General features: G+C 49.5%; 2 protein-coding genes across 2 annotated transcripts in view; one reads left to right on the top strand and one right to left on the bottom strand.

Moving 5' to 3' along the window:
- The first annotated feature begins 82 nt into the window (after positions 1-82).
- On the top strand, positions 83-7,799 carry cavin4b (caveolae associated protein 4b). Its single transcript, XM_086190870.1, has 2 exons — positions 83-709; positions 5,237-7,799. Exons 1-2 carry the CDS (start codon positions 347-349, stop codon positions 5,798-5,800), a joined length of 927 nt encoding a protein of 308 aa, XP_086046996.1. The 5' UTR covers positions 83-346; the 3' UTR covers positions 5,801-7,799.
- The window catches only part of dnah5l (dynein, axonemal, heavy chain 5 like), a 53,176-nt gene continuing 34,040 nt past the window's right edge, over positions 7,771-26,906 (bottom strand). The window contains exons 65-97 of the mRNA XM_086192334.1: positions 26,790-26,900; positions 26,424-26,578; positions 25,079-25,200; positions 24,697-24,926; positions 24,469-24,627; positions 24,235-24,391; positions 23,916-24,061; positions 23,373-23,507; positions 23,130-23,231; positions 22,930-23,043; positions 21,728-21,895; positions 21,513-21,617; positions 21,307-21,420; positions 21,055-21,231; positions 19,716-19,910; positions 19,488-19,643; positions 18,976-19,158; positions 18,626-18,796; positions 16,966-17,217; positions 14,069-14,195; positions 13,863-13,984; positions 13,639-13,788; positions 12,973-13,137; positions 12,612-12,829; positions 12,156-12,211; positions 11,759-11,880; positions 11,531-11,681; positions 11,254-11,453; positions 10,988-11,176; positions 9,982-10,114; positions 9,675-9,883; positions 9,388-9,600; positions 7,771-9,289 (exon numbers count right to left, since the gene is read on the bottom strand). Of these exons, the coding sequence (XP_086048460.1) occupies positions 9,056-9,289; positions 9,388-9,600; positions 9,675-9,883; positions 9,982-10,114; positions 10,988-11,176; positions 11,254-11,453; positions 11,531-11,681; positions 11,759-11,880; positions 12,156-12,211; positions 12,612-12,829; positions 12,973-13,137; positions 13,639-13,788; positions 13,863-13,984; positions 14,069-14,195; positions 16,966-17,217; positions 18,626-18,796; positions 18,976-19,158; positions 19,488-19,643; positions 19,716-19,910; positions 21,055-21,231; positions 21,307-21,420; positions 21,513-21,617; positions 21,728-21,895; positions 22,930-23,043; positions 23,130-23,231; positions 23,373-23,507; positions 23,916-24,061; positions 24,235-24,391; positions 24,469-24,627; positions 24,697-24,926; positions 25,079-25,200; positions 26,424-26,578; positions 26,790-26,900 (5,241 nt within the window). The 3' untranslated portion in view covers positions 7,771-9,055. The remainder of the gene's footprint in view (positions 9,290-9,387; positions 9,601-9,674; positions 9,884-9,981; positions 10,115-10,987; positions 11,177-11,253; positions 11,454-11,530; positions 11,682-11,758; positions 11,881-12,155; positions 12,212-12,611; positions 12,830-12,972; positions 13,138-13,638; positions 13,789-13,862; positions 13,985-14,068; positions 14,196-16,965; positions 17,218-18,625; positions 18,797-18,975; positions 19,159-19,487; positions 19,644-19,715; positions 19,911-21,054; positions 21,232-21,306; positions 21,421-21,512; positions 21,618-21,727; positions 21,896-22,929; positions 23,044-23,129; positions 23,232-23,372; positions 23,508-23,915; positions 24,062-24,234; positions 24,392-24,468; positions 24,628-24,696; positions 24,927-25,078; positions 25,201-26,423; positions 26,579-26,789; positions 26,901-26,906) is intronic.

The raw sequence follows: 26,906 nt of genomic DNA on the forward strand, positions 1-26,906 counted from the left end.
ACGGAGGCACCATCTGCTCCAGGATGTGAAGGGTTACAGGAGACCCTCTGGTCTGAGCCCTGTGGAAACTCTCCGCTGCCTACCCTCCCTCTCTTTTTAGGCTCACCCGCCCTCCCTCCCTCTCTGCCTCAGCAGGGTGGGTCTCACAGGGTCTGACCAGTTTCAGGGTGGACCTCCAGTTGTAGAGACCTGGTTCTCTAGTCCTCTTTCTCTGGACGCCTGATGCCTCGACCCTCGCCCCTCCCCCGTCTGTGCTGCTGAATGTCTCCGGGTCCCTCCGACATTTAGATCACCGGGGTTCAAATTGGAAGAGTCAGAAGGAGAGAGAGCTCACCGATCAGCCGGAATGACAGACAAACCAGGTCTGCCAGCGGGTGGCGCAGATGATGCTGGAAGCATTATGGCGTTGCTGGAGCGGGTGGCGGGCCTCATGGACAGCGTCCAGGTCACGCAGCAGCGCATGGAGGAGCGTCAGCTGGAGCTGGAGAGCACAGTGAAGACTATCCAGGCCGACATCGTCAAGTTGACTAGCGATCACGCCAACACCAGCACCACCGTCGACCGGCTGCTGGAGAAGACGCGCAAGGTCAGCCGCCACATCAAGGATGTCAGGGTGCGTGTGGAGAACCAGAACATCCGGGTCAAGAAGGTGGAGGCCACCCAGGGCGACCTCCTGGCCAAAAACAAGTTCAGGGTGGTCATTTATCAGGTAAGACACCCACCAGAAGGTTCCACTCTCTTTAGAGTTCTCATAGAACCTCATAGACCCCTCAGGTTCTGACCGAATCCTCCAGGAGTCGTGTTGGTTCTCAACTGGAGAGGACCTCACCTCATGTTCTTGCTGCCTCGTCCAAGCAGAGCTAGGGGGGTCAAAACTATTAGCCACATCTGAACCCTAAAACCTGACACAAAGGGGACAGGATGGCCTGGTTCAATAAGATTCTGGGTTAGGTCAGACCTCTGGTACTAAGAACTGAATGGACCCAGGATGAACTTAGACCTGTTTCTCAACAGAACCAAAGGGGAAGACAAAACACTGAAGACACCTTTACTCCAGTCGCTCATTTTAAATTATGAAGGTTGAACATTTCCAAGCGTGTTGAGTCCTGCTGGTCAGACCCTACCAAGGTCTTCAGACTCATGCGGGAGCCTGCGAGGGCTCGTTCGGCGTTGCCCTTCGGTTCTGACTGACGTATGGTCATATATCTGAGGTTCGTATACTAGACAGGTTCAGCTGGTGTGTCTCTGCTGGTGCTGGAGGCTGAAATAGCCGCAGACACACTGGGCTTCATTTCATTTCTTTGGCCTTCACGTTAGCAGCTGCAGCAGCGCAGCGACCTGAATATTTTAGCCCTGGATACACGTCAGCAGGCTGAAAGGTTACACCGCGGATCTGGAGAACAGGGAGGGTTCTCACTGCTGAAAGATGGGCTCCAACCCACAGAACTCTAAGCTCTTAATCTCACAGTCCAGCTGTTTCTCTCTATTTTGGTTCCTTGGAGCAGTGGTAAGGGTTATAACGTTCTAACTATGAACCAGCAACTCAGCAGTGACGACTGAGTGAGTGAGTGAGTGAGTGAGTGAGTGAGTGAGTGAGTGTGTGTGTGTGTGTGTGTGTGTGTGTGTGAGAGAGTGAGTGAGTGTGTGAGAGAGTGAGTGAGTGAGTGAGAGAGAGAGTGAGTGAGTGAGAGAGTGAGTGTGTGAGTGAGAGAATGAGTGAGTGAGTGAGTGAGAGTGAGTGAGAGAGTGAGTGAGTGTGTGTGTGAGAGAGTGAGTGAGTGTGTGTGTGTGTGTGTGTGTGTGTGTGAGAGAGTGAGTGAGTGTGTGAGAGAGTGAGTGAGTGTGTGAGACTGAGTGAGTGAGAGAGAGAGTGAGTGAGTGAGAGAGTGAGTGTGTGAGTGAGAGAATGAGTGAGTGAGTGAGTGAGAGTGAGTGAGAGAGTGAGTGTGTGTGTGAGAGAGTGAGTGAGTGTGTGAGAGAGTGAGTGAGTGTGTGTGTGTGAGAGAGTGAGTGTGTGTGAGAGTGAGAGAGTGAGTGTGTGAGAGAGTGAGTGAGAGTGTGTGAGAGAGTGAGTGTGAGTGAGAGAGTGAGTGAGAGAGTGAGTGTGTGTGTGAGTGAGTGTGTGAGAGTGAGTGTGTGAGAGAGTGAGTGTGTGTGAGTGAGAGAGAGTGTGTGAGAGAGTGAGTGAGTGTGTGTGTGAGAGTGAGTGAGTGAGAGAGTGAGTGTGTGAGAGAGTGAGTGAGTGAGTGAGAGAGTGAGTGAGTGTGTGTGAGAGTGAGTGAGTGAGTGTGAGTGAGTGTGTGTGAGTGTGTGTGTGAGAGTGAGTGAGTGAGTGAGAGAGTGAGTGTGTGTGTGTGAGAGTGAGTGTGTGTGTGAGAGTGAGTGAGTGAGTGAGCGAGAGAGTGTGTGTGTGAGAGTGAGTGAGTGAGTGAGTGAGTGTGTGAGAGTGAGTGAGTGAGTGTGTGTGTGAGTGAGTGAGTGTGTGAGAGAGTGAGTGTGCGTGTGAGAGTGAGTGAGTGTGTGTGTGAGAGAGTGAGTGAGTGTGTGTGAGAGAGTGAGTGAGTGTGTGTGTGAGAGTGAGTGAGTGAGAGAGCGAGTGTGTGAGAGAGTGAGTGAGTGAGAGAGTGAGTGAGAGTGTGTGAGTGAGTGTGTGAGAGAGTGAGTGAGTGTGTGTGAGAGAGTGAGTGAGTGTGTGTGTGAGAGTGAGTGAGTGAGTGAGTGAGTGTGAGTGAGTGTGTGTGAGAGTGAGTGTGTGTGTGAGAGTGAGTGTGTGTGTGTGAGAGTGAGTGAGTGTGTGTGAGAGAGTGAGTGAGTGTGTGTGAGAGAGTGAGTGAGTGAGTGTGTGTGTGAGTGAGTGTGTGTGTGAGAGTGAGTGAGTGAGTGTGAGTGAGTGTGTGTGTGAGAGTGAGTGAGTGAGTGTGTGAGAGTGAGTGAGTGAGTGTGTGTGTGAGAGTGAGTGTGTGTGTGAGAGTGAGTGAGTGAGTGAGTGAGTGAGTGAGTGAGTGCTTACTAAGACTAAATCAGGTCACACCTTCAACACTTAATACCTCCATGAAGCAAAGTTGCTAGGAAACCAAAGAGGCAAACAGAAAGTGACTTACATGTCAAGATGGAGCTTCACCATTTCAAAAGATAAAAGTTACAAGGATTTCTGTACAGGAAGTGGTCATCTCCAGGTTCTTCCACCAACAGGAAGTGGTCATCTCCTGGTTCCTCCCCCAGCAGCCAATAGGATCGCTCCATGTGATTGTGGTGATTGAACCAGTAAATCAGCTCTGGTGAACAGAAGTTGATGATCTTCCAGGTTCAGTTCATCAAGATCATCTTCACTAATGAACCGCTTTGGTTGGATAAAGATACATTTTTAAATTTGTACTTTCTGTGCATTTAAAGCATCAGAGGGAAATATCTAGTTAGCATGTTCTGTGAAGCTTCTTTATGGTCAGATATTAGCCCGCAAATGTTAGCGTTGCTGGCTCATTCGGCTAGTTTATGCAATGGCTCACCAGCAGTGAGTAGGCCTCTGACCACAGAGGTCCCTGGTGTAGAAAAGTGAAGACGCCGAGGTTGAGGACGTGTTGGCAGCTCAACTGTCACTCACCAAATGACTGATACTCCAGCGGACAGAAAGCTGGTGTTGTGGCTCTGCTTAGTGCCAATAAATCAAGTGTTTATGTATGGGGGGGGGGGGGGGGGGGCTGTAAGTGACTGAGCCAGCTGAACCCTGACAGACACCGGGTTATTCTGAGTCTGAACATCCAGCAACTCCTAATATAGTTGCCCCCCCCCCACACACACACACACACACACACACACACTCCGACTCCATGTTCATGAATGATCTCCAGTCAGCTGGAGCAGAAGCTTCAGGATTACAGTGATGTCATGAGGTCAAATGACTCATGACCTTTCACCCCTGCTCCCTACCCACCAAATCACTACAGCAAGCAATTACATAATACGATCAACTTCAACGACTTGAAAGAACTGAAATTTCTGGATACTGACAGGTAAAGGTATCATTTGTAACTTTGAAAACAAGCTAGCTAAGGTGCGTCCTGCCTCGTGGTACCGGCCCAGGCCAGGCGCTCCGGCATCTCGTTCTTTCGGGAGAGTGAGATGTTGAATAATCTTACTGAAAGTGGAAACATGTTCATGAAGTCGCCTTCGCCTGAATTATGTCCTTGTTTAGGGCACTGTCCTCCTCTACCAGCTTCACACTAAGAGGTGGCATAACAGTGTGAACGAGCTGAACCAGAGAGTCCACTGTGTTCACCCCCACTGTTTTGAACAACATGCTAACTTCTTTAGCGTAAACTGGAGGCAAAAATCTCAACTTTCCGTTTGGTTTTAGTTCCAAGGTGCCCAGGAAAGACGCGATACCAGACTACAACTGCTCCATGTCTGAAAAATGATTAAAATGGACCCAGTGGATCCAGTTTGGGATCAACCCAAAGCAAAGCATCTCAACAGGAGGGAAACAAAGTTGTTTTACCTTCTTTGTCAGGTTTTGGTCTTCTGGATCTGTGGGTAAATCAGGATACTTAAAACCTAATCCAGACTTCTCAGTCTCATTCGTCCTCTGACAGTTTCAACTTCTTTCATTTGTAATTTTGACTTGAATCTCATAATTCTGTCTCATCTCAAGGTTCTGACTGATCATGGGATCATTTCTATTGTGAATGCTTTCATGTTTTCTGGCAGTTTTAGAACAGTTCTACTCTAATAAAAATGGAGGACAAAGTGGATCCCACAAGCAGAAACAGGTTCTGTTCATGATTGGTCCTGAACCTACCCACTTCATGTCATGTAACCTAATCTTACAGTAGCGGCTGGTGACAGTGCGACGTGGCTTGGAGCTCATCCGGCACGGCCCGGCGCTGCTTGTCGGTATGTTTAGCTCCCTGCAGCCAAGCGCTGAGCTGCAGAAACAGGTGCTGCAGCTTATTTATGGAGGCCGATCAGGACCTGCACGCCACTCCAGCCGTGAGCCACGTTTAAACTGACAACAATCTGTACAGACTCGTCCTGGACTTTACGTTTCAGCATGGATTCACCCCGATGTAGGGAGGCCCTGACCATGATTCCATTACGTACAGAACTTTGGTTGGTACCGTTGGTTCTAGGCTGTGAAGTTAGGCAGACAGATCACATCTGGAGTTCGATTCTGCACCTCGTCAGGTTTATCCTTCATGATGTTCCTCAAGGTTCTCTTCTCTGTCATTTTGTGACTCAGGGTGATCAGGAGGTGAAGGCTGTCGCACCAGGCAACGAGACAGCAGAGGCCAGCGGCGGCGCCAGAGTCGACGTAGAACCTGATAAGTTTGAGCTCCCACCCGAGTCAGACGAGGAGTACATGGTGGTGGAGGAGGCCGACTCCTCGGCAGCTGGCCGCATGAAGAAGACGGGTATGACGCGCATAGAGAGCTTCAAAGCCACTTTCTCCAAGGAAAACATGAGCAAGACCCGTGAAAACCTGGGCACCAAGGTCAACAAACTTGGCGAGCGCATCGTGACCGCAGAGAGGCGCGAGAAGATCCGGCAGTCTGGCGAGAGGCTGAAGCAGTCTGGCGAGAGGCTGAAGGACAGCATCACCAAGGTCCCGGCCAAGCTTAACCTGAAGAAGGAGAGGACTGTGGCGGAGGGCCAGGAGGGAGCTGAGGGTGCCTCAGAGGGTGCCGTCCCCGTCCCGCCTCCCAAGGGTCGTAAGAGCAGCCCTGACGCCGCCAAGGCAGCCGCTGATGAGGGCAAGGCGGAGGAGGAGGAGGTGCCGATGTACGACATGAAGCAGCTGTCGTAAAGAGCAAAGCGGACATGGATCCGTGAACTTGAGACAACGCCAACGGAGGAACAAGATGGTTTTGGGTCACTCGTCATGTTATCACACGGCGGCTTGTTTGTGCATGTTGATGAGACGGACGTGTCGGATGCTAGAAGCTTTGATGTGGTCGTGGTACACTTGATTCTGTAACATAATAAATCATTTCTGAATACTAAAGTTTACTGATGATGTCACTGCGGCTCAACTTGAAGAGAAAAAGTCAACGTTGGTTTGTTGCTGGATGTCTTCACGGGTCCAAAAGATGGAGCCGTAGTTCAGCTCCAGAACCTAACTGGACCCAGTTAGATGGGATGTACTGTAAGTTGGACCTGAGAAGAGATGGAGGTCGCTTTACATCTGGACCACCAGGTCAGATTAGGTGTCTTCCAGAGGAACCATCATTCACAACACGTGCACGAGCTCATGAGGAGGACGAATGGCTGCTGTGGCTCGCTAGTGACCAGGTCACTGGTTACTCACCAGGCAGCTGAAGCGGCTCCTCGCCAGTACTTTTCTGTCAAGGTTCTCCCCAAGGTGGTCTCACTGGATTTTGGCTCCACCCATCATCATTCATCAAAACACTCTGGCTTGTTAATATTTCTGTGAACCAATCACAATCGGTGTGGGCGTGGCCAAGCCCAGGAAGCAGAGGCAATGTCTTTGTTCAGTAACATCCGGGCGAAACCACACAAGGACATGCTTGTTCTTTGAAACCCTTCCCATAACCAATGAGCAAACCGTGTCGGAACCAGGGCCCTGACACCAGCGGCAGCAGACGACCTGAAGGCCGATGCAGAACTGTGCTACAGGGTCATAGAGGTGCCGCCACTCACCTATGAATACCTGAGATGACGGAGTGGTCATTGATTGAATGTGTGTTATATTACATTTCCATGTCGTGGTGACACATGGGGGCCTCGCAGTAAGAGATCGCTTGGTGATGTCTGTTTTCTCTTGGTACCAAAATTCTAAAGGTATCGTAGGTGCTTGAGATCCAAGACTCGAACCGTTCTGTGTGGGAGATGGCGGCCTGTGGGCGTAGCAGGTATTTTAAGTATTACGGGGGCATTGAGATGGAGACAAATTCAGTGGTATTGGTACCAGATTTCTGGTTTGGCGTCACCCTGGTTACACCTGGAGGGAGGAATGCTTGACACTGAAGTTGGTTTTGCTGCCGCGACATCAACCAGCTCCTCCTCGCTGATTGCTAACGTTAGCTTGCTGCTCACAGTTTGGTCTGACCTCCAGTTTTGTTGTGTTGTTCTAGTTTTGTTGTGTCATTGCCTGACTCTTGTAATCCAGTATTTTTTGACGTGAACTTCATATTAGCTGCGTTAATTTTAGTTAGCAGTGGACAAACATAAAGAGAGACGATAACTACAAGTATTAATATTTGTTATACACAAACAATGCAGTTTTCCCACAGTTTACAGTAACATTTATGTTACGACCAGTGATATCTCAAAGTACCTTTGATTTGTTGTCGAGTTTTCGACTTTGGTTTGCTGAAAGCCAACAACAGGTGAATGTGAGGAGTGGCAGCATTCAGCTGGCGACGGCGTGACAGACACCAACCTGCTCAGCGTTGTCAGCCACGTTTGCTGTGACGCGTCACAACGACTCAGCGGAAATTAGCCTGACAAACTTTCACACTCGGGCTTCAGGGTTGCTGATGAATGTCTGGTTGGTGTGAGAGATCCAACTCGCTCTCCTTCCGGTTCCTGACTTCCTCTTTACGCTGCAGAAACCTTTAAAAGGAACCTGGGCTTCTGCCTCGTGTGTGAGTGCGTGGATTTGACGCTGACTTCCTTTAGCGAGTGACTGCATGGCTGTAGGTCTCAGTGAAATCACATGAAAACAGGCTTGTGTGGATCATTTTGAGGAAATAAATGAAACTGTTGTGTAGCTGATCACTTCTTCAGATTTTACTTTAATATTTCACTCGCCAATTTCTTAAACATGACTTCTTGTCATACCTCGTAGCAGAGGAGAGATTTTCAGTCTCAGTTTTTTTATTCTGGATTCCTCCCATGATTCTGCTGTTCTTTTACATGAACGTCAATAAAGAAACTGATTTCACTTTTTTTCTAGATTGAAGCCTTTATTCTGAAACTGCCAACCTCATGCAGACTAACAACCAGATAGATTCTCTTTGAAAGTTGGAAACTTAAATAAATCTAAGAGTCCCTGAAAGTAGAAGATGAACACGATGAGAAAAGCGCTTTTCTCTTGTTTGGATTTAGGTTTGATTCAAAGTGCTACTTCATTAATAAGCACTGACTAACAGTTAACTCATGTGATATCATTTACTCATTTATTCATGTTAAAATATAAATGTTTATTTAGTTCAAAAAGAAATGACCAACTGTAATTTAAAACTGTAATTAACCAAGCTCATTAATTATTCGAACGAATTACAAGCACCAGCTGGTTGGAGGGAAAGAAATTAGAAACATCAGATGTCAGGTCAACAGTTACGGCTGCAGGAGACTTTTAAGGGTTAAATACTCATTTGTTAGCCAACAGTTGATGAGTTTGACTCCAAAAACATTAAAAAAAGAAAATCTCAGATTTTAATGTCACAATTTTTTCCAACTCAAACTGTTAGAAAAACCGGTGAATATTTATCATTTTCAATCAGGTTACACAACTTTAAAAACACGGACCGGCCTCTGACGCCGGACCGGTTGCATTAGCCACTAGCCACGATCCATTAGCCACTAGCCACGCTCAATTAGCCACTAGCCACGATCAATTAGCCACTAGCCACGATCAATTAGCCACAATCCATTAGCCACTAGCCATTAGCCACTAACCCTCGCCATTCGGCTTGACAATTAAAACCAGGTAGACATCAAATGTGTAGTTGGAAGATGAAACATTTATGACGTTGGAATGTTGGGTTCTGATCATAATTCCTCAAGATGGCGGCACGAGGCCAGTTAACGATTTCAGACCTACAAAATATCAGCTGACGCCGGTCTTTTACACGCGACGCGCTGACACCATGTCTTCACTGTCTGGTGAACATCTCTGGTCACGCTCCTGATCCTCCTTGGTCTTTAATTTATCTCCCTTTCATTCCCTTTTCCCTGTTGTGAAAGTAAATTTCTGGGAAAAAAGGTCATTCGGGAGTTTGTTTCAATTTGCAACAATTAGTAAAAAAGGTTAAAAAAATGTAAAAATCATTGGTCACCGCGCAGCGTGGCGGAACAATGAGGTTCAGTCTGAGGCTCACTTGCAGTCGCAGAGCAGCGCCGTGCCGCGCAGCGTCCAGTGCTCAGCGGGCTGCAGGCTGCGCAGCTGCAGCGAGAAGATGAAGTTCAGGTCAGTCCGCCGGGGTTTCTTATAGACCGGACACGAGTACACGGAGAGCACGCCCCCGGCGCCAGGCTGCCACTTAGCACCCACCACATTAGCTGAGCTGACAGGATAGACGTGGACCACAGGGAGCAGCGTGAAGAGGACCTGAGGTAGAGAGGCTCATGGGAGTTGGTGTGTAATTGTACATTCTGTAACTGGATTTGTTTTTATCTCATCTGTATTCTAAAACCGCCCTGACTAACCTTGGGTGGGGCCTCTGTGAGCTTGGCGCCACGCCGGTCCCAACCTGCCCCGTCCAGAAAGAGGCCATGGATGTAGACTCCGCCCACATCCTCAGGGGGGGGTGCGGACACGTCCTCCCTCATCATCTTGGTAACTTCGTTGCTCAGGGTGACCGTATCTAAGGCCCAGCCCCTGGAGCGCGTGGTCTCCTGGCGCATGGCCGTCAGAAAACCCTGAGATCCGGCACAATCAACGGCTCGTGAGTCATCGCTTCCATCACTGCGTCTCAGCGCCAGAGTGAACTGACCTGTGGGTTGAAGAAGCCGGTGAGCCAGAACTGGTTGGGTCGTCCAGCGCTGATCCAGCTGCTGAGCTGTTGGTTCCGCTCCAGCAGCTCGCTGAACCAGAAGCCCAACGTGGCTGAAGGCCAGCTGAGCCGCAGCCACCGGCGAGGGATCCGAGCATTGAACATGCAGTCGAGAGCGTCACGCAGATCCTCAGACATGATGATGGTGCCTGCAGCGAGACAGACAGCTCGTCAAATACACAAGAGGTGTGTGTGTGTGTGTGTGAGAGACAGAGAGAGAGAGACAGAGAGAGAGAGAGAGACTGACCGTCGATGGCCAGTTTAAGGTCCGTGAGCGTGCTCCGTACACTGCTAATGACTCGCTGCATGCGGTCTACTTCCTGGCGAAGGAAGATGTTCATCGGCTGGAGTGAACCCAACTTCTGCAGCTGACCTTTGACCTTTCAAACAAAATCCATTTAATAAAAGTCAACAGAGCAACTTTTACTGAAAAAGATTCACAACCAGCATCCAGTTTACGGTTGCGTGGAGAAGCAGTGGAGGCAGTAGGGGGGGCCACCCAGGGTAGGGGGGTTGGAGTTGAATCTACTCAACTCGTGTTACACCCCCTCAGCTGCTCCCCACCTCTCCTTTGGAAGCAGTTGATCTCTCTCATCCCACTCCAGACGTTCCTGATATTGTTGTCTTCCAGTTTGTGCTCCAGGTTCCTTCTGGATTTGTCCTTGCTCTCCCTCATGCAGCGTTTTAGCTCCCTTTGTCCTGGTTTGAGTTCTGCACTGTCCCGTGATCTCAAGGCCCTCTTCTGTCCGTTGAGAAGGGCCTTCAGGTCGCTGGTTACCCACAGTTTGTTGTTTGCGTAACAGCGGACCTCTTTGGTGGGAATGATGTTGTCTGTGCAGAGCCCAAAGTGCTCAGAGACACAGTCAGTCAGGCCATCAATGTCCTCACCATCCATAGAAACGTTTAAAGCGGTTAAAAGTGATGGAAGTGTCCAACTTCTTCCAAAAGCGTCTCGCAGTTGTGCATTTGCGGAGAAGCGCAGGACAGTGCAAAAATAAAGATAAAAAACGGACAACGTAATAAAAACACCAAAAAAAAAACTACAGTAAAACACGGAGCTGCTATGACAGGCCGCCGTCTCTACAGCGCCACCTTAGTATACTAACCTTAGCATCAAGACGTAGCCCAGCCTCATAACTTAGCATCTCCCCATGATTTAGCTTAGCATCATGACCTAGCTTACACTTATGTAACCACATTTCCAGCCAGCAACAGAGGGTAGAGGTTTCCCTCTACCGCCTCCAAACACTCACCTCATGTGGCACGTACTCAGGTGGAAGCTTCTGCAGCATCTCATTGGCTAGTCTCTGTACGCTGGCCTCCCGGGTCTCCCCAGCCCCGCCCCCGCTGTCCTTCGGCTGTATGTTGATGATGGTGCTGAGTGTCTCATTGGCCAGGTTGGTCTGGTAGGTGATGTCAGCATTGGGGTGGAGTCCAAACACCTGAAATCGTGAAGACTTTTGTGATGTGGTGTCATATTTGGAGAGCAGATGCTGCCTCTGCCGGTAGGTGCTCGGACCTCAGGTGAGTCGACCAGCGGCAGGCCCTCAATGTGCTGCAGGACTTCCTGGACGGTCTTGGCCTTTGCAGGGATGCTGTAGCCTTTGTAGAAGCAGAACTTGTCTCTAAAGGTGTTCTCACTGAACCAGACACGAGTGAAGGTGTTCAGGAGACGTTTGTCCAGGTCGTCAGTAACTCGGCCGCCATACTGGACTTCACCTGGGGAAGTACAAGAGCTCAGGGTCAAGTGGAAACTCAGGGTGAGGCGGAGCCGTGGCCGTGTCTCTAGAACTGACCCAGCATGTAGCGCAGGCAGCTCCAGTTCATCCCTTGCTTGGCAACCAGGCCGTCCAGGTGGTTCTGGACAAACTGCGTACTGGAGGTGAAGTCGGCCTGGTTGAACTCGTAGGGAATGTTCCAGCCCAGAGGGCCAAACTTACGACGCTCCTGGCCAGACAGAGAAGGACAGACGGAGAATTTTACACCTGAACGAGTTGTGAAACCAGGAGCGTGTGGACAGATACCTGAACGCTGGTGTGCAGGAACGCCACGGCATACAGGAGCGGTTTCCACTGAGGCAGGTTGCTGATCTCTAACTGATCCTGAGAGACACCACTGAAGGTTCTCTTCAGACCTGCTTTCATCCCTGATGAAGACGGACAAACAGACACAGACTGAGACCCGCAAAGGAGGAGGAACACGGAGGCGGAGACCAGATTCACTGAATGTGTCACGTGAAGCACAGGTGTGCCGCCGCCTCAGCTGATGGTTAGGGCGACTGACACGTGATGATTATTTCAACACTCACCAACCAGAAAATGGCTCCCCATCAACACTCCCACCGAAGCGGTGAAAGATTCACACATGCAGAACGCGTACGTGCGTGTGTGGGGGGGTCTGAGGTGGACTTCAGTTTCTTACCGAGAGGAGGTTCATTGGTGAACTTGATCGAGGACTGAAGGAAGGTGATGGGGAATCTGCTCTCACACACGGACACACGGACACACGGACACACACACACACACACACACACACACACACACACACAGGTTCATTTCCCTACCTCCACCCAGCAGGGGGCAGCATGTAACTATCTCTACAGTCAAAAACAAAGAAACGCTGACTTCCTTAGCATGAGCTCAAGGTTAGTTTGGACTTGTGAGACCACTGCAATGAGTCGGCAGATCCGGACGCTGCTAGCCCGCGCTGATGTCACTCGCTCACACACCAGGAGGAGATAAATTGGTGTTATGAGACGTGGTGGTGGGGCACCAGGTGCTTGCACAGGTAATCAAACTCTCCTCTGCTACCACAACGAGGACCAACTCTAGGACTGTAGGACTCTAGGCCTGAGCCCAGTTAGCAGCTAGCAGTTACCTGAGGTGGACATCGGTCGTCAGCCACACCCTGAAGCCCTTGTGAACAGTCTCCGGTGTTGCTATGGTGACAGTCTCTAGTAGTTCTTCAAGGAAATTCAGACCCAAATGGCAATTTTGGAGGAGGAGCCAGCCGCCCTCTGTCATACTGGTGGCCAACAGCCTGCGAGCGTGAACCTCTTGGCCCTGCCCCATGGAGATGGGATGGCACAGCGCCCCCTGCAGGTAGGGGACAGTGTCGTCCATCACCATCATCACCATCTGTCCACCTCTTCCTCACTTTTGGTTTTATTTTTCATCTGGACATTTTCTTCATTCCTTCGTTGCTCTTGCATCAATCCTTCACCGTCTCATGTTCTCACCTTTCTCTTGGCCAGTCTCTCTATGTTCTCCGTCGGGTCGGAACCCATCGACAGGAGACAAACCATCGGAGTCCTACTGTCGCTCTCTGCCAACATGGCGTCAAGGTCCAGAACCGAACCCTCAGTGTACTGCTGACCCAGAGACTCTGAGATGTAGCGCCGTGCCTGGCGAGCAAACACAGCAAACCACTCGACTCCATAACACATTTTTTCATTACATTTCATTCAACTTCTCCTTTAGCATCATAGCGCCAACTAACAACTGTTTTTTTTTATCCCATTACAAAACTATTGATTAGCTTGACATCACTAACTGTTCCAGCAAAGGTTAGTTAGTTAAGTCAGTGACTTCTCCTTTACCAAATGTCTCGATTTAGTGTTTCAGCGTTACCTCTAAATGCTAGCAAAACCTGTTAGCATCATAGCTGTCGCTAGCATTTCGGCATTATCTTGTGAAGGTTATGGCTGGCTGTGGCGTGACATTGGTAACTGTGGCTTTCAAATCACTGCTGTAACCATTGCATCCCCTCGCAGACTCACAGGACCTCGAACTGATCAGAACTCTCATTGTCTCTCGATGAGCAGTGGCCATGTCACTGCATCCATACACGCTTGTATTGACTGCTCATAATGGGACTTCCATACAGCACCAGCGTCAGATCACACCTGAGCGATGGTTCTGTCAGGGCACCAGCTCCGGATCAGCAGGAGCTTCTGGAAGGCGTCGAGCGTCCCCTCATACCCATCAGGCAGTGGGGCATCTTCCGGTGCTGGATGGTCAAACCACGCCCTCCAGGCTCGCTCGTTCTGGCTCACCTGGTCACACGTAAGCACAACATCTGTAGATGCTCCAAGTTCACCTTCTCCATTTCTGAGGGTCCAGGTTCTACCTGGGACAGGATCTGAGAGAACGGGGGCAGGCTGGACAGCTGCACCAGATTCAGCCAAGTCTGATCTAGGATCCAGCACCGTGGTTTGGACTCCACCCTGTTCAAATCCAGAGAGGCCCCGCCTGCACACAGAGTGAAATGGTTGTAAGAAAAGTTGTGATGTCACACAGAAAGAAAAATGAGGACAGGATAGCCAGGAGGAAGACCTTTGATGAAGGTTAGCACCTCAGGGTGCGAGAGGTTCTGGGCCTGCAGATCGATCTTCAGAGCCAAGAGCAGGGTGAAGAGCAGCTTGTGCTCCTCGTACAAACCACGTGCGGTGTAACCGTACACCTGTGGGAGGAGCAACACAGTCCAACATGGCCGCTCAGACCTACAACACTAGAAAAGTCAGAGCTCATGTTCATTTCCATCCACGACTACTGGAAGAAATATAGGAAGATGCACTTTCTGTTTGTACCGGACAGGAGGTGATGTCACAGGTGTCATCGCTTCTCATGCACAAACAGCACCTGGTTCACGCCACAAATATCAAACGAATTGAAATGAGACTGTGATGAACACTTCTTCAAACTTGAACTCTCTGAAGCTGTTAAGAAAATGAAAAGAGGGAAATCTCCAGGAATGGATGGGCTTCCTGTTGAGTTTGATCGATCCTTGTGGAGCGGAACTGAAACCTCGCTCTCTGAAATGATAGAGGAGTGTGTTGACAAGTACAATGACACTGATTCGCCCACCGGACAAGGATCTCCTCTCTTGGATCGCCGGAGACCAACAACACTACGAAATGTAGACTACAAAATACTCTCACTCATTTTTGCCAGACGATTAAGAAAAGGATTCAGTGAAATTCTAAATGAAACCCAAACCGGCTCGATGACTGATCGCCACATAAGCTGCCATATCAGACTTGTTCTTGATGTCATCGATGACTCTGGATGTGTCCAATCAGACGCTCCAATTTTGTTTTGGGGCTTTTATAAGGCATTCGACACAGTGGAACACCAATTCTTATTCCGGGCACTTCAAACTTTTGGATTTGGGGAAAAATGTATCTGCTATGTTAGAATGCTTTGTAAAGACATCAGTCTTTTCGTCGTGTTTGGGAGGAACACGACGAAAAGACTCTGTCCACAGATCAGACAGTCAAGGCTGTCCAAGCTGGCCTTTTCTACTTCTCATCGTTGCTGCCATCCCTTCCAAGGCTTACGGATCTTCAAGAAAGAAATCCAAAAAACCTGACAGGGTCTTGGCTGAAGTCCCTTCAGGCTCAGGCCCGAACAACGCAGCTGGCGGACGACACAGACAAGCATCAAATCCAGAAAGCACAAGATAAAATAGATGACTTTTCCAAAGCATCTGGATTAAAACTCAATAAATCAAAATGCCAAATCTTCAGCTTGTATGACACAGAAGACACCGTCATGTGTGATATACCTGTTAAAAAAGGTGTGAGAGACCTGGGATCGAATCTTAAAGAACACCAAGAAAAAAACTTTAAACCCAAAACACAAAAGACAAAAAGTCAAATTTAACATGTGGCTTCAGAGGGACCTCTCCTTGATGAGCCGAGTCCTTTCGATAAAGCAGACGGTGTCTGCAGATTTGTTTCTCCTCTCTTTCTCTCTTTACCCAACAATCTGCATGTGAAGAAGTAAATCGTGCTTCAATTAACGTTATTTGGAAAAATAAGTGCCAACACTTAAAAAAAGAGATCTGAGCCGGTCCAAGAGGTGTTGGTGGCTTGGAAATCCTTGACTTTACGGACGTGAAGAACACTTTGAAACTAAAATGGTGAAAAAAAGTTCTGAATGCTCCAGAGTCCTTTTGGTATTTGATACCACAGAACGTCTTTAGAAGAATGGGAGGAATACAATTTCTGCTCCAATGTAATTACCAGGCATCCAAACTACCGCGAAAATGATCTAGATTTCATCAACAGTCTCTCATGGCAGCAAAATGAAGCTTCTCTCCACACAAAACCATAATTTGGAACAATGAATTCATAACCAGGAAAAATAAATCATTATATTTATAAAACTGGATTGACAGGAATAGAATTTTCCTCGCAGACTCACAAAATGATGAAGGTAAAATTCTAAATCCTGAGGAATTCCTTAAATCTAAAACCTTTCCTGTCACAAAGAAAGGACATCAATCGGTAATAAATGCGATTCCCAATGGAATTCTTCAGGTGCTGAATGTCACTGTGAGACGCCAGGAGCACCAGAGAGTCTCCTTCTTCATTGAAGGTTAGACACCAGGAATCAAAAGTGCACCAATAAACACATCAGAAACGACTTCCACAGTAAAAGGAAAAGAATCCAAGAGCAGAATTTGGAAGCAACTCCCATTTTTCTGACATTCAATGGAAAACAGCGTGGCTCCTTCACTATAAACCTGCAGTCTCAAACAATTAAAAGAAGTCCGATATAAATTTACATCCTATTTACCCCACCAATCACCTCATTTCCACATTGCAGACATCGACAGCACATGCGTGTTTTTAAACATGACGAAGACACCATCATACATTTGGGTTATGAACATACTTGAAGTTTCTGGAAACAATTTGAAGAATTCTTTAACATACAAACTACAAATGTAACTAAATTGGAGGCTAACGATGTCTCCCTACATGCTGAAAACCAAAACTACAAGATTCAACAACTTGTCAACGCAGTGATTCTTATTGCTAAATTTCCCATTCATGAAGCAAAACTCTCCAAATCTTATCCACCCTTTGCTCCCTTCAAAGTTGATTTTAAAATATATTTTAATTCGATACAATTGCTTCGTAATAAGAAATGCAATATAACTGATAATGTTTTCTGATGTCTGAGTGTGTTGCCTTCCTTCGATGTGATTGTGACCGTTGATGTTCCGCACTTTAGTTTCATGAATTTATGAGGGGAATATTTTTATTTTTATCTTTTTGGATGATGATGATGCCATTGTATGTTTGTTTTTTCTGATGGTGTGTTGTTGTTTTTTGCTTTTCTTTTTTTTGTACTATTGAGTGATGCCTGCCATTTTGTTTTTTCTGAAATTGAAAATAAAGTTTGATTAAAAAAACAAAAACCAACAAAAAAACAAACAGCACCTGGTAGGTGAGGAAGCTGATGATGTTGCTGATGCGTTTGGAGGTGAGCTGAGACTTGGGGGAGCGCTGCATGGACGAGTCGAAGAGTCCGAGGAACTGGCGTAAAGATGTCTGGTACATGACGTTGACCAGTGACATCTCCACAATCAGGAAGTAGAGGATGCTGCCCCTGGTGGCCACTGGCCGGTACTCCTCCCTGGCCTGGTTGATCTTTATTTCTGTCTCCATAGCAACTGACAGCTTCTCACTGACCTGGAACACAAGATTGGCTTAACTGTCCAGCTGAGACCCAGGCTAGTCAGCTTAGCCCAGTGGCTAATAGTGGGTGGGAAGTGTTGGCATCAGCTAGCTCAGGTCCAGGCTAGTTAGCTTAGCACAATGGTTGGTAGTGGGTGGGAAGTGTTAGCATCAGCTAGCTCAGGTCCAGGCTAGTTATCTTAGCCCAATGGCTGGTAGTGGGTGGGAAGTGTTAGCATCAGCTAGCTCAGGTCCAGGCTAGTTAACTTAGCCCAATGGCTGGTTGTGGGTGGAAGTGTTAGCATCACCTCGCTCAGGTCCAGGCTAGTTAGCTTAGTCCAATGGCTGGTAGTGGGAGGGAAGTGTTAGCATCAGCTAGCTCAGGTCCAGGCTAGTTAGCTTAGTCCAATGGCTGGTAGTGGGAGGGAAGTGTTAGCATCAGCTAGCTCAGGTCCAGGCTAGTTAGCTTAGTCCAATGACTGGTAGTGGGAGGGAAGTGTTAGCATCAGCTAGCTCAGGTCCAGGCTAGTTAGCTTAGTCCAATGACTGGTAGTGGGAGGGAAGTGTTAGCATCAGCTAGCTCAGGTCCAGGCTTGTTAGCTTAGTCCAATGGCTGGTAGTGGGAGGGAAGTGTTAGCATCAGCTAGCTCAGGTCCAGGCTAGTTAGCTTAGTCCAATGGCTGGTAGTGGGAGGGAAGTGTTAGCATCAGCTAGCTCAGGTCCAGGCTAGTTAGCTTAGTCCAATGACTGGTAGTGGGAGGGAAGTGTTAGCATCAGCTAGCTCAGGTCCAGGCTAGTTAGCTTAGCCCAATGGCTGGTAGTGGGTGGAAGTGTTAGCATCAGCTAGCTCAGGTCCAGGATGCTGGTGTGTCCAGCAGGAACCCTCCTCCTCCTCATCATCATCAGTAGCAGCAGTCGCTCTTCTAGTCCTCAACAAACCTTTGGTTCTGTTGACCCAAGTTCCAGTGGAGCTTTGGAGGTGCTGCGTCAAATCCCTGCTCCCAGTCAGGAAAGTAGTTCCGGCTACGTGTCTGATTCTACCACTACAACGTCTCCTCATGTTAAACTGGTATTCATCACCAAGGTTACACACAACCCTCCTGATATTAATGCAGGCAGAGACGAAGCTACGCTAACACTTCCCACCAAGTACCAGCCATTGTGCTAAGCTAACTAGCCTTGGTTTCACTATCTCTCCTCTATCTTGTCCGTCTCTGGAGATAATGGACAATCAGAGGCTTTTCCTAAAAATGGGCGTGTTTTACTGAGGGTACCATTTATTCCAGCCTTCCCATGTAAATCCAGTGCAGGTGGAGGATACTCCAGGAACACCTCCTTCATCACCACCCACACCAACCAACATAGATAAGCCTTTCATCTCAGGTTCTTGGAAATAAGATGAGTCGAGGAGTTGACCTCGTACCTCCTGCGCAGTGGTCTTGGTGACCCTCAGCACCTCGATCAGAGACTGGTCCTCCACCAGGGAGCCCTGCGTGCTGGTCAGCCTGAACAGAAGACTATCCTCCAGCTCCTGCATCTTCCTCTTGTTGGAGGTCACCTCCTCCAGCAGCTTCACACGCTCCGCCTCCAGCTCCTGGTGGGATTCATCATATCAGTTCATGTAAATGGGGGAAGAGGTCAAGCTGGGACTCAAGACACATTCACACAAACCACTCAGCCTCAGGTTTACAGACTCAAAGGTGTCACATCAAGCTCAAGTCCTGCATCATCGGCATGATGACTCGAAGAGCAGCGTCTGACGGGCGCGCCGACCTGCTTCTCCAGCAGAATGACGCGTCCCAGCAGCTGGTCCTCCAGGCCTCGCAGTGTGACGGTGAAGTCCACCAGTGCCGTCCTGGCACTGACCTCAGGGCTGTACGCAGGGTTGGCCAGCTTCGTGGTGATGTAGAGAGTGAAGCCCTTCATCACATCCACCTCCTTGTCTCCTACCTTCACCTGCAGGAAGAAGCTGTCACTCCACACATCTAACTCCTCCCCCTCCTTCAGTGATAGTTATAAGTAGCATTGGAGTGTTATAGCAGTGCTGCCGCCTTTGGTGTGTGAGTGTGCGTGTGTGAAGGACCAGCACACCAATGGTGTCTTTTATTGCAGAGTGATGATGTCATGACCCAGACATATCTGGTGCGTCTGGTACTACAGGTACCAGGTGGAGGTTAGACCCCGTAATTTTGCCAGCTGATGTTCAAATGTGCTCTGGACGTAGGAACCAGGCGCCAGTGTGAAAGCAGTTTTCCTGTTTGTGTCCAGTGTGGACAGAGTCTCACTTTATAAGTGGATCCTGACTTGATGTAGTTTCTATCCAGGATGTTGTCGAGGGCGGGGTCCAGTTCCTCCCTAACGTCCTCCAGCAGTAGGGGGCGCCCCAGAGACAAACTGTTCTCCAGGTGGGAGCGGAAATATTTATGGTTGAGAGACGTCACCTGAGGAGGACGAGGAGCATCAGTCAGTGTCAGCAGCAGTGTGTACCAGCGGGGGGCCCTCCTCATCCTCACCTGCAGCTGATGGCCTCGCTCACGGTTCTGGATCCAGGTCTTGCCCTGACCCTGGGGGTCTATCAGCAGCGGGTAGCGGGATGATTTCGTCACCACGATGCCGTTCTGAATGGACAAGTCATCGCTGGGTAAACCCTGCAGGTTCCACTCGCTCACTGTGGCGTTGTCCACCAGCAGACCAATCACATCCAGCTCCTGCAGGTGGAGGACGTGACATCACAGTTTTGATTCTACAAACACATGCCTGTTTGAAATGTTTGGACTTTGCCAGGATGAAGACTTCTGGCTAGGAACCCTTTCACACCGGCCTCCACTGCTGCTCAGACTCATATAAACCAGCTCATATGGCGTGGCGCCCGGCGGCCAGCTGACATGCAGCACTGAGCAACACTCGCTGATTTCTCTTAGTTACATTTAATTTGGGCAACACCCGGAGCACAGGCATTGACAACACCTCCGTTTCCCCTTCCCCTCAGGTTAAGAGTCTGGGTGTCGTCCTCGACTCCACCTTATCATTCCATACCCACATCAACAACACCATCCGGTCCGCCTACTTCCACCTCCGGAATATCAACCGTCTCCGCCCATCTCTCACTCCCAACAGCGCTGCAATCCTGGTCCACTCTCTCGTCACCTCCCGTCTGGATTGTTGTAACTCACTTCTTTTTGGTCTCCCACACAAACTCCTCCATCAGCTTCAGTTGGTCCAGAACGCAGCTGCCGAATCATCACCAGAACCCCTGTCATCAGTCACATCACCCCCGTTCTACATCAACTCCACTGGCTTCCCATTAAACACCGCATTGACTACAAGATCCTCCTCCATACATTCAAAACCATCCATAACCTCGCGCCTTCATACCTGTCAGACCTTCTCCACACCAACATTCCCACCCGGTCTCTCAGGTCTTCCTCCTCCATCAGCCTCAATGTCCCCTCCTTCCGTCTAACCCCCATGGGGGCTAGAGCCTTCAGCTGCTCTGCCCCTCGCCTCTGGAACTCCCTCCTTCCTGACATCAGAAACACTGACTCCATTGACACCTTCAAAAATCATCTCAAAACTCACCTTTTTAGACAGGCGTATGGCTGAATGCCCTCTCTTGTGCTCTCCTAGGGACCTCTGTTGTTGTTCTTTTAAATCGTGCATGTTTTATTTTATTTATTTATCTATTTTAAACTGTTGTACGGCGACCTTGAGTGCCTTGAAATGGCGCCTTATAAATAAAATGTTTTATTATTATTATTATTATTATTACAGGCCCAGCCCTCATCGCACGCTGGAAACATAACACCTTTTCATGAGTGATTTAGTTTGTGGGAGCTGGGGAGGAGGTCGTACAGGACTGAAGGGGATGAGCTTGTCCTCCATCTCCCTCCTCCACAGCTGCAGCAGCAGGCGGCGGTACTCCTGGTTGAAGGGTCCGGCGTAGGACAGGAAGCCCGTGGCCAGCAGGACGTCTCCCACCAGGTGTTTAATCTGAGTCTGGAAGCCAGCGCTGCTGTCTGTCCAGCGCACCTGAAACACAACGCCACACGGGAGGAATAAAGGCAGAGGGATGAGGCGCGAAAGAAAAAAGGGATAAACAGGCACCTTTTCTCCGCCCAGCCCGTCGATCAGAGTCGTGGCGTTGGCCATCTTGCAGCGGACAGCAGAGGCGTCGTCCTCCAGGTGTTGCTTGTCCTTCATGGCGGCTTCATACAGCACCTGAAGTCACATTGAAGTCACATTTCACACCGACGTTCAAACCGGTTGGTAAGAAGCTTGAGAGTCTAAGAAGATAGCAAAGTGTGCTTGACCTGCACAGCGTCCAGCTCCTGCTGCTTAGCATCCAGCTGCTCCTGAGCTTGAGCCAACTCAGCCTGAGCAACCAGCAGACGAGCCTCCTGCAGCGCCAGGTTAGCCTGCGCTCGCGCGCACGCACACACACACACACACACACACACACACACGCAGTGATTTAGCCCCGTGTGTGAGTCCAGCTGGGACGTCCCACCAGCTGTGTCTTCTCTACCTTCAGTGGCAGGACCTCCTTGTTGATGGTGAAGAAGTCCGCCATGGCCTGCGTCCAGGAGCAGAGTCCCGCCACGTTGCCGCAGATCCTCTTGGCCGACTCCATGTTGTAGTCGTCCATGTGCAGGTAGGGCGCCAGCAGCTCTACCACCTCCTCCGTGATGGAATCCTGCAGCACAGACAGCAGACCAGGGGTCCTCAGAGTGGGCTCCGAGGACCCACACAGCTCCTCAATCAAGGAAAACGCTTATTTACATTTCCATCATCTTATCATTTCAAATTATTAACGTGAACTGTTGAAAGAACCGGCAAAAAAGAACAGGTCTTAGAGAACCTTTCAACAGAGCCATCTGATGTTGAATCACAGCCCTTTCTGACTTCACGAACAAATTAAAAGGCTGTGCGTGTCAGTGGAGATGACAAAATCACAGTAGGAGTATTTCTTGCCCCCTTGTGAAGTCACACTACGACACAAGTGAACCTCAACGCTGGAGGGAACCTGGATGTCGAGCTGCAAACCATGAGCACAACTTCTGGGCCTCAGATACCTGGAGCAGCGCAGGCAGTTTAAACACACACATCCCATTTACCTTCCAGGTCATCTTTTTGGGTCACTTTCCCCGGGAAGTACGAGACAATGAACGACCCTTGATGGGTAAACTTGTGGCAGCAGGGAAAAAAGGCGCTGACCAAAGTCTGGCTGATGCCCACCAGACCCCCTTCAAGAACTGGAGGGACGGAACAATGGAAATGTATGGCGTGGAAAAGGTGGAGACTTCCATAAGCCACTGGGAGGACTGGGAGGACTGGGAGGAGTGAGTCGAACCCTGGAGCACTGAGGAGCTTCCATCAGGGGCTCTTGTGTCCTGTCTTTTCTTCTGGTATGTGATTGTAACATGTAACATGTATGTGAACATACGAAGCCAAACTGCTACAGTTTTGTTCCCCTCTGTTCCCTCTCTGCATGTATGAACTCACGCCCCCCTTTGTTTTTTTAGAAAACAAAGCAGAGGAGGTCAACAGACTGAACCCAGAAGCATCAGGCAGGGACACACGCTCACTGGTGTGGGGACTTTCTCCTGCTCTTCTTCTTCTGTGGAAAAGTTCCTCCTCTCTTTTTCAAACCCTCGCTACTCCCTCTCTCTCTGGAACGGCCACGGATGTGACTGTCAATGTGTGTGTGTGTGTGTGTGAGTGTGTGACCTTGCTGAAGTTGAGCAGCATGCTCAGGAAGGCTGAGTTCTGCATCAGCTTCATGGCCTCGCCCCATGAGGGTCGCGGGCAAGAACGCTCAGGGTCAGCAGTCACCGTGTCGATCTGACAGCCAACAACACAAAAGAGTCAAACAAAGAAAGATGAACGAAGACTTGAGTAAGAGTGACGTGGAACTGTGAGGCGGCGACCTTCCTCTGGAACAGCAGCAGCACGGCGTCCATGATCCTCATGATGAGATGCGGTGGCTTCTGCAGCTTCCTCACCGTGGCGATGTCGGCAGGTTTAATAGTCTGGACACACAGACGAGAGAGAAACATCACACCAGTCCTCAACCACCTCATCATTTCTTTCGGTGCAGGTGTGTGTGTGTGTGTGTGTGTGTGTGTGTGTGTGTGTGTGTGTGTGTGAGAGACAGAGAGAGGGACGGCGACCTGCAGCGCGGCCTCCGCAGCTTCCAGCGCCGGTCTAGCAGCCTCTAGTTTGGACTCAGCTGCTGTTTTATCAGCTTCAATCTCTTCAACGATGACTTGGGCTTTGTCCTTGACCTTCTGCACCTGCTGCTTCACCTGGACACACAAGAGACCGACTCAAGTAACACTGCTCACCTGTAAGGTAGCTAGCAGCTTAGCACACACACAAACACACACTTACATGCACACATACACACACACATGAACATACACACACAAACACAGCACACACAGACAGCATGAACGTCCTGCTCGTCTTATTCAGAAGCTCATATTTACTCCCTTGTTGTGGAGACAGAAGGTCTTTAGCTCCGCCTCCTTCACCAGCGCTTCCCAAAACTAGTGGCTAAAAAAGTCCTCACGATCAAACAGAGGCCTCTGATCCAGCCTTGGTTTGTGAAGAACATATTTGTTATATTTAGAAGCATCAGAATTAAATGTTGATTTAGAAGAAATTACGGGACACGCAGCCCAGAAAGAGAACTCTGCTTTGTGTTGTCGCACCTTTTCAGCAGCCTGAGCTTTAGCAGTGACCTCCTGTAGGACCTCCTCAGACCTCTGGGAGGCGACAGCGAGCTCCTGTTCTTTCACCAGCAGCTCCTCAGACAGCCGGGACACAGAAAGCTCCGCCTCCATCAGCTTACACAGACCTGCACAAACAAAAACAGCCACTCCCTGTTGTGTCAACTGGTCAACAGAAAAAAGAAAACAGAACTATCATCCATGTTGTCACACATTTTAAAAAACACAACTTTACCAAAGTGCTACAAATAAACGAAACACAGTAAAATAATCATAAAAACCAGAGCAAATGAAGGAGGACCTGTCTTCATGCGCTCCGCTAGCGTGCCGACGTGAGCGATCTTCTCGGTGTAGATGATCTTGTAGCTGTCGATGAAGGACAGGAAGGATTTGGGTGTCACAAACGTCTGACGGCGAAAACGCTCAAAGTACTCCGTGCATTTCTCCGCCACCAGGTCCTGAAGCAACATGGGTCACATGATTGGTCACCTGAGGTGCTGATCAAAGTAAATTAAAATGTTGGAAAAAACACTACCTGGAAGCTTCCCATGGTAACCATCACACTCAGCTTCACGTCTTCAGAGCAGTGGAGGTCCTGGTACTGAGACAGGAAGTGATGTGACACAGCCACCAGGGCGTCGCGAGGCCAGCGCTGGTACCAGTCCACTGTGCAGCCGGATATCAGGCCTGGGAACTGTCAGGTCAAAGGTCAAACTCAAGTTGATTCTAAAATAGGCTCCACTGTCTGAAGACCTCGACCCACCTTCATTGCTCGAGTTCGGAACTTTTCCCCAACGGGCGAGAAGCAGAGGACGATGTGGAGGTTGCTCCACACACGTGACAGGAAGAAGTCATAGAGGTTTTCTGGGCTTGGAGGTTGGCGAGGCTGCTGCCGCTTCATGATGGGAATCAGCTCCTGAGTGATGTCATCCAGCTCATCCCGACTGAACAGGTTGGAGACTTCCCCGCTCGCCAGGACGTTGTTCATGTACTCTGAGGAGGAGACAAGGACACGTTAGACAAACCATGACAAAATGCCCACGAGCAGTGGAATGGAAGCAGCCATGGTCCATCATGACGCTGGGCAGAGACTTGAGGCTGTGATGCAGGGCTGTAGGGAGTGTGAAGGCTCCGTGTGTCAGTACCCAGGAAAGCTTCATCTTTGATGTCGTTGTCCGTGAAGAGGAAGGTGACTCCTCGTCCCTGCTGGCCAGCGATGCGATACAGAGTCTTCAGATCCTCCAGCAGGTTACTGCTGCTGTACGACCTTCACCACACAAGCCAGACAGAGGAGTTGTTAGGAACTTTGAGGACACGCCCACTTTTAGGGAAAGTCTCTTATTGTCATTGTTCCCAGAGACAGACAAGAAGACAGGGCCACATCTCCAGGGAGCTGAGAGCCAGGCTAGTTCACTTAGCACAGTCACTGATAAGGTAGTTAGCTTTGCCCAATTGCTGATAGTGGGTGGGAAGTGTTAGCATCAGCTAGCTCCGGTCTGGGCTAGTTAGCTTGGCCCAATGGCTAATAGTGGGTGGGAAGTGATAGCATCAGCTAGCTCAGGTCCAGGCTAGTAAGTTTAGCCCAATGGCTAATAGTGGGTGGGAAGTGTTGGCATCAGCTAGCTCATGTCCAGGATAGTTAGCTTAGCCCAATGGCTAATAGTGGGTGGGAAGTGTTGGCATCAGCTAGCTCATGTCCAGGATAGTTAGCTTAGCCCAATGCCTAAAAATGGGTGGGAAGTGTTGGCATCAGCTTGCTCAGGTCCAGGCTAGTTAGCTTAGCCCAATGGCTGTTAGTGGGTGGGGAGTGTTGGCATCAGCTAGCTCAGGTCCAGGCTAGTTAGCTTAGCCCAATGGCTGTTAGTGGGTGGGGAGTGTTGGCATCAGCTAGCTCATGTCCAGGATGGTTAGCTTAGTCCAATGGCTGGTAGTGGGTGGGGAGTGTTGGCATCAGCTAGCTCATGTCCAGGATGGTTAGCTTAGTCCAATGGCTGGTAGTGGGTGGGAAGTGTTGGCATCAGCTAGCTCATGTCCAGGATAGTTAGCTTAGCCCAATGCCTAAAAATGGGTGGGGAGTGTTGGCATCAGCTTGCTCAGGTCCAGGCTAGTTAGCTTAGCCCAATGGCTGTTAGTGGGTGGGGAGTGTTGGCATCAGCTAGCTCATGTCCAGGATGGTTAGCTTAGTCCAATGGCTGGTAGTGGGTGGGAAGTGTTGGCATCAGCTAGCTCATGTCCAGGATGGTTAGCTTAGCCCAATGGCTGTGAGTGGGTGGGGCGTGTTGGCATCAGCTAGCTCAGGTCCAGCATAGTTAGCTTAGCCCAATGGCTAATAGTGGGTGGGAAGTGTTAGCATCAGCTAGCTCAGGTCCAGGTTGTCTCCTCATGTTAAACTGGTATTCATCACCAAGGTTACACACAACCTTCCTTCTATTAATGCAGGCAGAGACGGAGCTACACTAACACTTGTCTATGGACGGGCAGAGTTGTCACCTCGTCAGCGTGATTTGGAAGGTCTGGTATCCTGCGATGAACGAAGCCAGCCTCGTCAGGCTCTGCTTCCCGGAGCCACCGACCCCAACTAGCAGGGCGTTCCCCTGCCGAGTTCGAAGGATCCTTGAGATCCGCATAAGATGGGTCATGGCGTCCTGCCATGAGACCAAACGGAGAGAAACATGATGACATTGAGCTGGATGACATCAGCTACTAATGACTTCCCTGGTCAGCGCTGGTATATGGGTGTTTTAGCGGCCATCTTTGAGTTTGAACTCTTCAAGAATGCTCACCAACACAACACCAGATATGTAGTCGCGTAAATACTGGGATCTAGCAGAGATCAGCTCCAGCCATGACGGTTACCTCAAAGAAGACAAGGTCCATAGCACCGCCCCTCACCGCCTCATTATACTGCTGCTGGAAAACAGAGAGCCGCTCTGCCAGAGCCCCCAGTGACAGGACTGGCTCATACACCTGTCA

Source organism: Aulostomus chinensis, chromosome 21 (assembly GCF_037954235.1).
Source record: "Aulostomus chinensis isolate RoL2024-O1b breed Wild chromosome 21, RoL_Achi_v1.0, whole genome shotgun sequence".
NCBI classification, from domain to species: domain Eukaryota; kingdom Metazoa; phylum Chordata; class Actinopteri; order Syngnathiformes; family Aulostomidae; genus Aulostomus; species Aulostomus chinensis.

What these genes read in the sequence shown, in the direction of transcription:
- cavin4b (XM_086190870.1), top strand. Translation starts at nt 347, where the DNA reads ATGACAGACAAACCAGGTCTGCCAGCGGGTGGCGCAGATGATGCTGGA. An exon ending in TCAGGGTGGTCATTTATCAG is followed by an intron (nt 710 to 5,236) that starts GTAAGACACCCA and finishes TTTGTGACTCAG; the next exon opens with GGTGATCAGGAGGTGAAGGC.